At 49.3% G+C, this 12,215-nt stretch overlaps 1 protein-coding gene across 1 annotated transcript in view; it reads left to right on the top strand.

The window, feature by feature from the left end:
* Positions 1 to 12,215, top strand: part of PAPSS1 (3'-phosphoadenosine 5'-phosphosulfate synthase 1) — a 174,858-nt gene that overhangs the window by 37,504 nt on the left and 125,139 nt on the right. The window contains exon 5 of the mRNA XM_075350584.1: positions 2,225 to 2,343. Coding sequence (XP_075206699.1) covers positions 2,225 to 2,343 — 119 coding nt within the window. The remainder of the gene's footprint in view (positions 1 to 2,224; positions 2,344 to 12,215) is intronic.

Here is a 12,215-nt window from a genome sequence, read left to right as displayed (position 1 = left end):
AAATAAAAATATACACACATTTTAGAATCGTCGTGTTCAGAAATGCCCGATCTATCAAAATATAGAATCAATTAATCTGATTGGTAAACGGCATAGCGGCAAAAAAATCCAAATGCCAATATTCCGTTTTTTGGTCGCCGCATATTCTTGCGCAAGGTGCGATAACAGGCGATCAAAAAGCATCATCTGCGCAAAAATGGTACGGTTAAAAACACCAGCTTCAGACCCAAAAAATAACCTGTCACTGAGCCATAGAACCCGAAAAGTGAGTACGCTACAGATCGCAGAAAATGGTGCAAAAAGTACGCCTCTTTTTGGACAAACTTGTGAATTTTTTTGTAACCCCTTAGATAAAAGTAAGCCTATTTATGCTTGGTGTCCACGAACAAGTACCGACATGAGGCATCACGCCGACACATACGTTTTACCAGATAGTGAACACGGTGAATAAAATAATCCAAAACCATCAGGCAGTCGCACTTTTTTTTGCAATTGTTTTGCATATGGTAAAACTAATAGTTTTTTTTTTTCAAAAGTACAACTCGTCCCGATTGCCCTGGAGCGGTGGAAATCGGGGTAATATAAGGGGGTTAATGACAGCTGTGATTTGTCAATGCATCACACTGTCACAGCTGTCCTCAAGTCCTGGATTGGTGATGGGTAGGGGGTCTATGACCCCACCCTTTACTAATCTTGTAAGTAAAAAGAAATAGCCCGGAGAAAAATCATGTATATCTCTCTATATCTATCTATATCTATCACACGTCCTCTTTATCCTATTTATTAACCCCCAAAACACCCCTAAAGATTTGACGTAACCTACAGGCACGACGTCCCACGAAGATCCTGCTCTTTTTGAGGTCATAGTGCGTGGTCACATTAGAAACATGACTGCGGCTGGTGAGACACACTAATGGAGCCGCAGCTTTGGGAGCGGTAACGTCCGTGAGTTCACCTGAGGTCACAGCTGTTGATTCCCATGGTATCCAGCTGTGAAAAAAAAAAACGGGAAAAAAAGGCATAAGGTCCCTCATATTTTGATACACAGCCAAGAAAACGCATACAACTGGGGGTTGTTGTTTCCAGCTGTCTGCTTTATCTACATTGGGTATCAAAATACGGCGGACACTACACATTTTTTTCCAATTTATTTTTACATTTCACTTATGCAACCCAGACAGCTACTATGTGGGCAACCAATGAAACGCCGGCAGTCAAACTGCAACCAATCAAACATGCTGTCACAAAGGGTGGGTGGGGCAAGCAGTGAATATTCATGAGCTCCAATGAGCAGACCAGGAAACAGTGTGACAGCCACGCGGGAGACTCAGTAAGTATAACTGTCCTACTTTGATTCCTGTTTTGCTTACTTTTACAGCTCTCTGGCCCTTACTACCAGCATCGGGTCCCTAAGATTTTTATATGGAGCTCAGCGTCCCTGGTCAAGTCCTGGTTCAAGTCTGGTCCCAAACTGGACTTTATTTTTTATTTATTTATTTTTTTTTTTAAGTCCAACAGGACCCGCCAAACTTGAACATCTGCGGGTTCATACATCTCTAGTTATAGCTCAATATATGGTTATGTGTGTATGTGTGTGTATGTATTTCTGTAGGAAAACCTTTTTGTAGTGTATAAGAGTAGCAGAACATGGAAAAAAATAATAAATGTATTTATAAATCTAGGATTCGGTTTTGGTGGGTTTCTGCAGTTTTGGCAACTCATGGTTCTTTAAATGCAACATGGCATTTTCAATCTACTCCAGCCAAAATTGCGCTTCAAAATAGCGCTCCTTCTTTTGCGAGGCCTGCTGGGCGCCAAAACAATAGTTGTAGGTTCCAACCACATATGGACATCATCGTACGTCTTAGAGAGAGAACAGATTATGGGGTCCATTTTCTCCTTCTACCTCTTGTGAACATACCAGCAAAGCTTCTCTCCTTGACACTCTATCGTGCTCTGGCATTTGCTTGATGAAGATATGGCAGGACAAAACTTCCAGAAGCTTGACCCACGAGGCTGTATTTAGAGAACTGGTTTCTCTCATGGGATGATGCCAATGTAACAAGCTGCTGCCCTCTTATTTTCAGTCTGTAATCCTTGCCTTTAATTTTGCAGCTATGATATTTCATTGCTGTCTTAAAAAAAACATAGTTAAGATTAGAAGATACATTTCTACTATTTGGCAATAGATGCTTCATTTGTTTTTCTCTACATTCAATTTTAGGTTTTACAGGTATTGATGCTGAATATGAGAAGCCGGAAGCACCAGAGCTGGTATTAAAGACTGATTCTTGTGATGTAAACGACTGCATTCAACAAGTTGTCGAGCTCCTGCAAGAAATGGTACATATGTGACGTGGAAATGTAGTATTGTGACAGAGCGCTGTATTGTGTGGGGCAAGTGAATAAACTTTATTACTTTTTTTATTTAACTTGGTGATCGGCTCGTGCCATTTACATCCACACATCCACTGCAGCGCTGTTGATGTGATCCGCTGCTGTAACCTTTGACCCCTTCCTGACATATGATCTACCATTAAAGAGAAACTGGCAGCAGGTTTTTGATAACTAAAGTACAGACAGAGCCATAGTGGCACTGTTAGGCCTTAGCCACACGGCATCAAAATTGGAGCGAGTGGAATGCGAAAAAACATTTCATTCCACTTGGACCAATATTACTCTGTCAGCACCCATGAGCAATGCAATTCAAGTCTATGGGGCGAGAGAAAAATGGCACTGCACTCGCAGTACACCGGTGTACCACGCGTGCAGGGCAAGATGGCAATAGCCAGCTACGGAGGAGAGAGGGAGATAAATCCCTCCCTCCCCTCCTCAGAGCCGGCTCTCCCCTCCGTGCAGGCCCACTCCCTGCAAATGTGGTCTGATTGCATGATCGGACCTCAGTTGCAGTGACACTCGCATGACATTGTGCTGCCAGCGTGAGCCGAGTGTCACGCGAGGATCGCAGTAGTCCCAGTGTGGCCTTGGACTTACACTGATTAAAATGATACATGCATGAAGAAATGTGTTTCGTAGATTTTGTGTAATGAGTAGAGCTCAGCGGATTGCTCATAATCCGGGTCCGAGAGAGAGAGAGAGAGAGAGAGACACAGAGAGAGAGACACAGAGAGAGAGAGAGAGAGACACAGAGAGAGAGAGAGAGAGACACAGAGAGAGAGAGAGAGAGACACAGAGAGAGAGAGAGAGAGAGAGACACAGAGAGAGAGAGAGACACAGAGAGAGAGAGAGAGACACAGAGAGAGAGAGAGAGACACAGAGAGAGAGAGAGAGACACAGAGAGAGAGAGAGAGAGAGAGACACAGAGAGAGAGAGAGAGAGACACAGAGAGAGAGAGAGAGAGACACAGAGGGAGAGAGAGACACAGAGGGAGAGAGAGACACGGAGAGAGAGAGAGACACGGAGAGAGAGACACGGAGAGAGAGAGAGACACGGAGAGAGAGAGAGACACGGAGAGAGAGAGAGACACGGAGAGAGAGAGAGACACGGGGAGAGAGAGACACGGGGAGAGAGAGAGAGACACGGGGAGAGAGAGAGAGACACGGGGAGAGAGAGAGAGACACGGGGAGAGAGAGAGACACGGGGAGAGAGAGAGACACGGGGAGAGAGAGAGACACGGGGAGAGAGAGACACACACAGAGAGAGAGAGAAAATATCGTGCAGCCGGATTCCCGGGTACAAGTCGGACCCGGATCGGAACCGCGCGGAACCGGACTTTTACAGTTCGGGTCCGCTCAACACTAGTAATGAGTGTGCTTTTAATCATAGTGTTATGCATTAGTGCTATGGGTAGAGGATTTTGCTCCTGCCACAGCCATTCCGCTGCCTCTGCTGTCTATATTATCTTCCTGGTTTAAATTTTGCGCTGGAGGCCATCATGGCCGCAAGCGGCTTTTGCACACACTTTGATCTCTTTGCAGTCTTCAGGAAAATGGCGTCTGTGCAGCCCATGCATTGATCTAGATCTTAGCTCAATAACTAACCGAGACCCTAATCTCCATATGCCTGACATCGGCACCATTTTACTTCAAACCGTCAGGAGGTCAATCCGCGCAATCGTTTGTCACCGGGGCCATTTTCCTGAACAGGATATTAATGTACACAACTGCTGTCCGTGGCTAGGACGGTGCTAGTGCAAAATTTAAACCATGAAGACTATACATGCACCAGCGGCAGGGCCGGGACAGAGCCAGAGAGCCTAACCACAGTCCTGCCCCACAGTAAAAACGCTAATGCACAAAGTTATGATTACCCGAAAACTTCAAATACTCATTACACAAAATCTACAAAACGGATTTCTTCATCTCAGGTATCTTTTTAATGAGTGTAGCAGCGCCAATATGGGCCTGTTTGTACTTTACTTAGTAAAATCCCACTGACAGGTTCTCGTTAAGTCACATATTGAGTCCCCTTCTCTGATGCAGGCTCCGGAGCTGAGCCTGCATCTTTCCTGACAGATGATGTTTGTATTACACAGACATCATCTCCCGCTTACAGCATCGAAGAGAGCCGAGCTCTGCCTTCCTGTTTTAACATTTTAAAGAGAACCTTTCGCCATGAAAATGCAATCCAGTCTGCACGCACCATGGAGAACAAGAGGCGCTCAGCAGATTGATGTATAGTTTTGTGGGAAAAGATTCAGCATAACCTTTGTTAATCATTATACTTTATCTTCTTGTTGATTTTGGTCCAGTGGACAGTCCTATCAGTCACTGACAGCTTTTGTATAAATAGAGATACAGTGCTAGCTTTCAGTCACTAGACCGAAAATCCCACTAAGAGCAGAGGATTGAAATTGAAACATATTGAAACATAAGTAATACTGAATTAACTGGATTGGTACAGAGTAGCAAGAAAAATAAATTGACAGTCCGGGAATCAGGGCTGTAGAGTCGGTAAGGCTGCTTTCACACATCCGATTTTTGCTGTGCGGCACAATCCGGCTGTTTGCAGAAAAAACGCAACTGTTTTTTTTTTGCCGCCGGTTGCGTTTTTTCCGCATAGACTTTCATTAGTGCCAGATTGTGCTGCATGGCCTTGCGTTCGGTCCGGTTTTTGCCGGATGCCGCATATTTAGCCCATGCGGCGGCCAGATGGAACGTTGCCTGGCACGTTTTTTTGTCCGGCAAAAGAAACCGCATCGCGCCGCATCCGGCCGATGCGGCGCTTTTTCCAATGCATGCCTATGGATGCCGGATGCGGCGCGATGCAGCAAAAAAAGCATCCGGCCGCCGTATGCAGTTTTTTGCACTGCGCATGCTCAGTAGCATGCCGCAACCAGCAAAAACCGGACGGGCCGCATGTAAAAACTTATGCAAAGGATGCGTTTTTCTTTGTCGCTCTATTGGGAGACCCAGACAATTGGGTGTATAGGCTATGCCTCCGGAGGCCGCACAAAGTATTACACTTAAAAGTGTTAAGCCCCTCCCCTTCTGCCTATACACCCCCCGTGCTCCCACGGGCTCCTCAGTTTTTTTGCTTTGTGCGAAGGAGGCAGTCATGCACGCACAGCTCCACAGATTGGTCAGCAGTAGCTGCTGACTATGTCGGTTGGAAGAAAAGTGGGCCCATATAGGGCCCCCAGCATGCTCCCTTCTCACCCCACTCTTGTCGGCGGTGTTGTTAAGGTTGAGGTATCCATTGCGGGTACGGAGGCTGGAGCCCACATGCTGTTTTCCTTCCCCATCCCCCTCAGGGCTCTGGGTGAAGTGGGACCCTATTGGTCTCCAGGCACTGAGACCGTGCTTCATCCACAACTCCTGTGGAGCCTGCTGGATAGGAGCCGGGTACCGTTCAGGGACATGGCCCTGCTACTTGAAGGTACTCTGTATCCCTGTGGGGACCGCGCACGGCAACACCTCAGCTTTGCTGGGTGTGCTAGTGCACCGGGGACCGCGGCGCTGACCGGGTTAAACTGTGCCATTACACACTCAGCGTCGCTGAGTGTGTTTTATATGTAGGGGCTACCGCGATAACCGCCGCTGCCATGGGAAACTGCGGCGCGGCTGGGACTTGTAGTTCGCCGGGGACTTCGGCACCGGCCGCACTTTTACGGCGGCCACGCTTATACTCGAGTCCCCGGCTTTCTTGCGGCCTAGTTTCCTTTTCTCCCGCCCCCAGCCCTGACAGGCAGGGGAAGGGCGGGACGCTGCACAGAACGAGCAGCACTGAGGGCTGGAGTATGCTTTGCATACTCCACCCCCGTCACTGTGCACAGTGTGAGCACCAGTTCCCGCACTTTCTCGGCCACGCCCACGGCTCCCTCCTCTCGTCAGGACGCCGCAGCCATTCCTGTCAGCTCCTCCGACGCTGCAGAGAGGGACAAACCCTGGGAGACCCAGACACGGTCTCTGGTGGCCTCACAACCACTTTAGGCGGGTGGTAAGCAGCACCTGTGGTGCTAGCCCCATGGTGCGGTAGTGTATTGATACATTATTTGTTTATAGTATATACTTTACACTGTATGAGCACAGTTCATTCTGGCTATATACCCTATTGTGTTGCTCAGGGAAAACAATAGCATGGCGCCCACAAAAGGCAGGGGTGCCAAAACACAGGCTTATTATGCTGCCTGCGCCGCTTGTACGACCCAGCTGCCGGCGGGTTCCATTGACCCTCATTGTGTGCAATGTTCGGCCCCTGTGGCACTTTCTCAGCCAGAGCCTCTGCTAAGAGGAGCCCAGGGGGAGCCACCTGTTGACACTGTCCAGGTGACGGGGACGGAGTTTGCAAAACTCTCTGAGACTATGGCTAAGATACTAGAAGCCTTGCAGTCCAGGCCGGTATCTCAGCAAAGGGACTCTGTTGAATCATTGTTCCCTGGCCCCCCTCAGTTGGACCAACAATGTCCTCCAGGGGTATCTCATACATCCCAGGCTGAGGGTTCTGACTTAGACCCCAGCCCCAGACCGACTAAGCAGGCTCGCTTAGAATTTCCCTCGACATCATATTGTTCAGGGTCTCAGCGGGGGGAATCTCTGGTTGATGAAGCGGAGACAGTTGATCAGGATTCTGATCCTGAGGGCGCTCTCAATCTTAATACTCCAGACGGGGACGCCATAGTGAACGATCTTATTGCGTCCATCAATCAAATGCTGGATATTTCTCCCTCAGCTCCTCCGGCGGAGGAGTCAGCTTCTCAGCAGAAGAAATTCCGTTTCAGGGTCCCCAAGCGTACACAGAGTATGTTTCTAGACCACTCTGATTTCAGAGAGGCAGTCCAGAATCACCATGCTTGTCCAGATAAGCGTTTTTCTAAGCGCCTTAAGGATACACGTTATCCTTTTCCCCCTGACGTGGTTAAAGGTTGGACTCAGTGTCCCAAAGTGGATCCTCCAATCTCCAGACTGGCGGCTAGATCCATACTTGCAGTGGAAGATGGGGCCTCGCTCAAAGATGCCACTGACAGGCAGATGGAGCTCTGGTTGAAATCCATCTATGAAGCTATCGGAGCTTCTTTTTCCCCAGCATTCGCAGCCGTATGGGCGCTACAAGCTATCTCAGCAGGTCAAGCGCAAATTGAAGCAGCCACATGCACGTCCGCGCCACAAGTGGCATCCATTACCACTCAGACCTCGGCATTTGCGTCTTACGCTATTAATGCTGTCCTGGACTCTGCGAGCCGTACGGCGGTTGCAGCCGCCAATTCGGTGGTACTCCGCAGGGCCTTGTGGCTACGGGAATGGAAGGCAGATTCTGCTTCCAAAAAGCGCTTAACCAGTTTGCCAATTTCTGGCGACAGGCTGTTTGGCGAGCGTTTGGATGAAATCATCAAACAATCCAAGGGAAAGGATACATCCTTACCCCAGCCCAAACAGAACATACCCCAACAGAGGAGAGGGCAGTCGAGGTTTCGGTCCTTTCGGGGCGCGGGCAGGTCCCAATTCTCCTCGTCCAAAAGGCCTCAGAAAGAACAAAGGAACTCTGATGCATGGCGGTCTAAGTCACGTCCTAAAAAGACCACCGGAGGCGCCGCTAACAAAGCGGCTTCCTCATGACTTTCGACCTCCTCTATCCGCATCCTCGGTCGGTGGCAGGCTCTCCCGCTTTTGCGACACCTGGCTGCCACAAATAAAAGACCGCTGGGTGAGAGACATTCTGTCTCACGGTTACAAGATAGAGTTCACCTCTCGTCCCCCGACTCGATTCTTCAGGTCATCCCCGCCTCCCGAGCGAGCCGAGGCTCTTCTGCAGGCGCTGCGCACTCTGAAGGCAGAAGGAGTGGTGATCCCTGTTCCTCTTCAGCAACAGAGCCACGGTTTTTACTCCAACTTGTTTGTGGTCCCAAAGAAGGACGGGTCTTTCCGTCCTGTCCTGGACCTGAAACTGCTCAACAAACACGTAAAAACCAGGCGGTTCCGGATGGAATCCCTCCGCTCCGTTATCGCCTCAATGTCCCAAGGAGATTTCCTTGCATCGATCGATATCAAAGATGCTTATCTCCACGTACCGATTGCTCCAGAGCACCAGCGCTTCTTGCGCTTCGCCATAGGAAACGAACACCTGCAATTCGTGGCACTGCCGTTCGGCCTGGCAACAGCCCCACGGGTTTTTACCAAGGTTATGGCTACTGTAGTAGCGCTCCTACACTCGCAGGGTCACTCGGTGATCCCGTACTTGGACGATCTGCTGATCAAGGCACCCTCTCAAGAGGCATGCCAACGCAGCCTCGACGCTACCCTGGAGACTCTCCAGGGTTTCGGGTGGATCATCAATTTTCCAAAGTCAAATCTGACACCGGCCCAATCGCTGACATATCTTGGCATGGAGTTTCATACCCTCTCAGCGATAGTGAAGCTTCCGCTGATCAAGCAGCAGTCACTACAGAAAGGGGTACAATCTCTCCTTCAAGGCCAGTCACACCCCTTGAGGCGCCTCATGCACTTCCTGGGGAAGATGGTGGCAGCAATGGAGGCAGTCCCTTTCGCGCAGTTTCACCTGCGTCCCCTTCAATGGGACATCCTACGCAAATGGGACAGGAAGCCGACGTCCCTCGACAGGACCGTCTCCCTCTCTCAGGCGACCAAAGCTTCCCTTCGGTGGTGGCTTCTTCCCACTTCATTATCGAAGGGGAAATCCTTCCTACCCCCATCCTGGGAAGTAGTCACGACGGACGCGAGTCTGTCAGGGTGGGGAGCGGTTTTTCTCCACCACAGGGCTTAGGGTACGTGGACCCAGCAAGAGTCCTCGCTTCAGATCAATGTTCTGGAAATACGGGCAGTGTATCTTGCCCTGAAAGCGTTCCAGCAGTGGCTGGAGGGCAAGCAGATCCGAATTCAGTCGGACAATTCCACAGCGGTGGCATACATCAACCACCAAGGCGGCACACGCAGCCGGCAAGCCTTCCAGGAAGTCCGGCGGATTTTGATGTGGGTGGAAGCCACAGCCTCCACCATATCCGCAGTTCACATCCCAGGCGTGGAAAACTGGGAAGCAGATTATCTCAGTCGCCAGGGCATGGACGCAGGGGAATGGTCCCTTCACCCGGACGTGTTTCAGGAGATCTGTTGCCGCTGGGGGGTGCCGGACGTCGACCTCATGGCGTCCCGGCACAACAACAAGGTACCAATGTTCATGGCACGGTCTCAAGATCCCAGAGCTCTGGCGGCAGACGCCTTAGTTCAGGATTGGTCGCAGTTTCAGCTCCCTTATGTGTTTCCTCCGCTGGCACTGTTGCCCAGAGTGTTACGCAAGATCAGGGCCGACTGCCGCCGCGCCATCCTCGTCGCTCCAGACTGGCCGAGGAGGTCGTGGTACCCGGATCTGTGGCATCTCACGGTCGGCCAACCGTGGGCACTACCAGACCGAACAGACTTGCTATCTCAAGGGCCGTTTTTCCATCTGAATTCTGCGGCCCTCAACCTGACTGTGTGGCCATTGAGTCCTGGATCCTAGCGTCTTCAGGGTTATCTCAAGACGTCATTGCCACTATGAGACAAGCTAGGAAACCAACGTCCGCCAAGATCTACCACAGGACGTGGAAAATTTTCCTGTCGTGGTGCTCTGCTCAGGGTATTTCTCCCTGGCCTTTTGCCTTGCCCACTTTTCTGTCCTTCCTTCAATCTGGACTGGAAAAGGGTTTGTCGCTCGGCTCCCTTAAGGGACAAGTCTCAGCGCTCTCTGTTTTTTTTCCAGAAGCGCCTAGCCAGACTTCCACAGGTACGCACGTTCCTGCAGGGGGTTTGTCACATCGTCCCTCCTTACAAGCGGCCGTTAGAACCCTGGGATCTGAACAGGGTGCTGATGGTTCTTCAGAAACCACCATTCGAGCCAATGAGGGATATTTCTCTCTCACGCCTTTCGCAGAAAGTGGTTTTTCTAGTAGCAGTCACTTCACTTCGGAGAGTGTCTGAGCTAGCAGCGCTGTCATGCAAAACCCCTTTCCTGGTGTTTCACCAGGACAAGGTGGTTCTGCGTCCGGTTCCGGAATTTCTCCCTAAGGTGGTATCCCCCTTTCATCTCAATCAGGATATCTCCTTACCTTCTTTTTATCCTCATCCAGTTCACCAATGTGAAAAGGATTTGCACTTGTTAGATCTGGTGAGAGCACTCAGACTCTACATTTCTCGTACGGCGCCCCTGCGCCGCTCGGATGCACTCTTTGTCCTTGTCGCTGGCCAGCGTAAAGGGTCACAGGCTTCCAAATCAACCCTGGCTCGGTGGATCAAGGAGCCAATTATCGAAGCTTACCGTTCGGCTGGGCTTCCGGTTCCCTCAGGGCTGAAGGCCCATTCTACCAGAGCCGTGGGCGCGTCCTGGGCTTTGAGGCACCAGGCTACGGCTCAGCAGGTGTGTCAGGCGGCTACCTGGTCGAGCCTGCACACTTTCACAAAGCACTATCAGGTGCATACCTATGCTTCGGCGGATGCCAGCCTAGGTAGACGAGTCCTTCAGGCGGCGGTTGCCCACCTGTAGGAAGAGGCCGTTTTACGGCTCTCTTACGAGGTATTATTTTACCCACCCAGGGACTGCTTTTGGACGTCCCAATTGTCTGGGTCTCCCAATAGAGCGACAAAGAAGAAGGGAATTTTGTTTACTTACCGTAAATTCCTTTTCTTCTAGCTCTAATTGGGAGACCCAGCACCCGCCCCTGTTTTTTTGTGTACACATGTTGTTCATGTTGAATGGTTTCAGTTCTCCGATATTCCTTCGGATTGAAGTTACTTTAAACCAGTTTCTAATTCTTTTTCCTCCTTCTTGCTTTTGCACCAAAACTGAGGAGCCCGTGGGAGCACGGGGGGTGTATAGGCAGAAGGGGAGGGGCTTAACACTTTTAAGTGTAATACTTTGTGCGGCCTCCGGAGGCATAGCCTATACACCCAATTGTCTGGGTCTCCCAATTAGAGCTAGAAGAAAAGGAATTTACGGTAAGTAAACAAAATTCCCTTCTTTTCCGCCGCATCCGTTGCATAGGTTTTAGAGCCGGATTTAGCCGCACTGCTAAAACCGGATGTGTGAAAGCAGCCGAAGCCAAACCTCCGACACCTCAATTTCCCTGATTTTGACTCCACGACCCTGACTCCCTCATACATTTCACACCAGAAGTTTACATTCAGTATCTAAAAAGAGACACATGCATGTTTTTTTCACTATCTATATTATCACTATATTTTTTTTTTTACAAATTTTTTGTTTTTTAGTTTAGTCTCACTATAATCTTAGTGATCTGAACAATCATATTGACAAGTCAATTTTATAGTAATATACTCGTACTGTAACCCCCCCCCCCCCACAAAGTATTACAGAATTGTATTTTTTGACAATTTTTTTTCCGCTTTTTCAGTACATTGAATGGTATATTGGTGCCATTCAATACTACATCTTGTCCCTCCCAAAAAAATCATGTTTGACGATAGGAAAAATGTAAAAAGTTTGGCTCTTTAAAATAAAAAGAAAAAAAATGGAGGCGCAGAACCGGAAAAGGTGGTGTAGATGCTGGGCTGCATTGACTGTTTCTATTTTAGAGCTGTAAGGTTATGTGCGCACACTGCATCTTTGGGGTGACCACAAAGATGCAGTGTTTTTGGCAAAAACACATCCAAAAAACGTATGCGTTTTAATGCGTATTTTTGATGCATTTATTACCATGTTTTTGCTATTGACTGGAAGTGCTCAAAAAACGCTGACAAAAAATTCATAAAGAATTGACATGCTGCAGTGGTCACCACAAAGATGTAGCCAAAAGAAAACTGTAATGT

The sequence above is a fragment of the Anomaloglossus baeobatrachus genome, chromosome 1 (assembly GCF_048569485.1).
Source record: "Anomaloglossus baeobatrachus isolate aAnoBae1 chromosome 1, aAnoBae1.hap1, whole genome shotgun sequence".
NCBI lineage: Eukaryota > Metazoa > Chordata > Amphibia > Anura > Aromobatidae > Anomaloglossus > Anomaloglossus baeobatrachus.
Note: the sequence above shows the minus strand (reverse complement) of the source record. Positions and strands in the feature narration are given on the sequence as shown.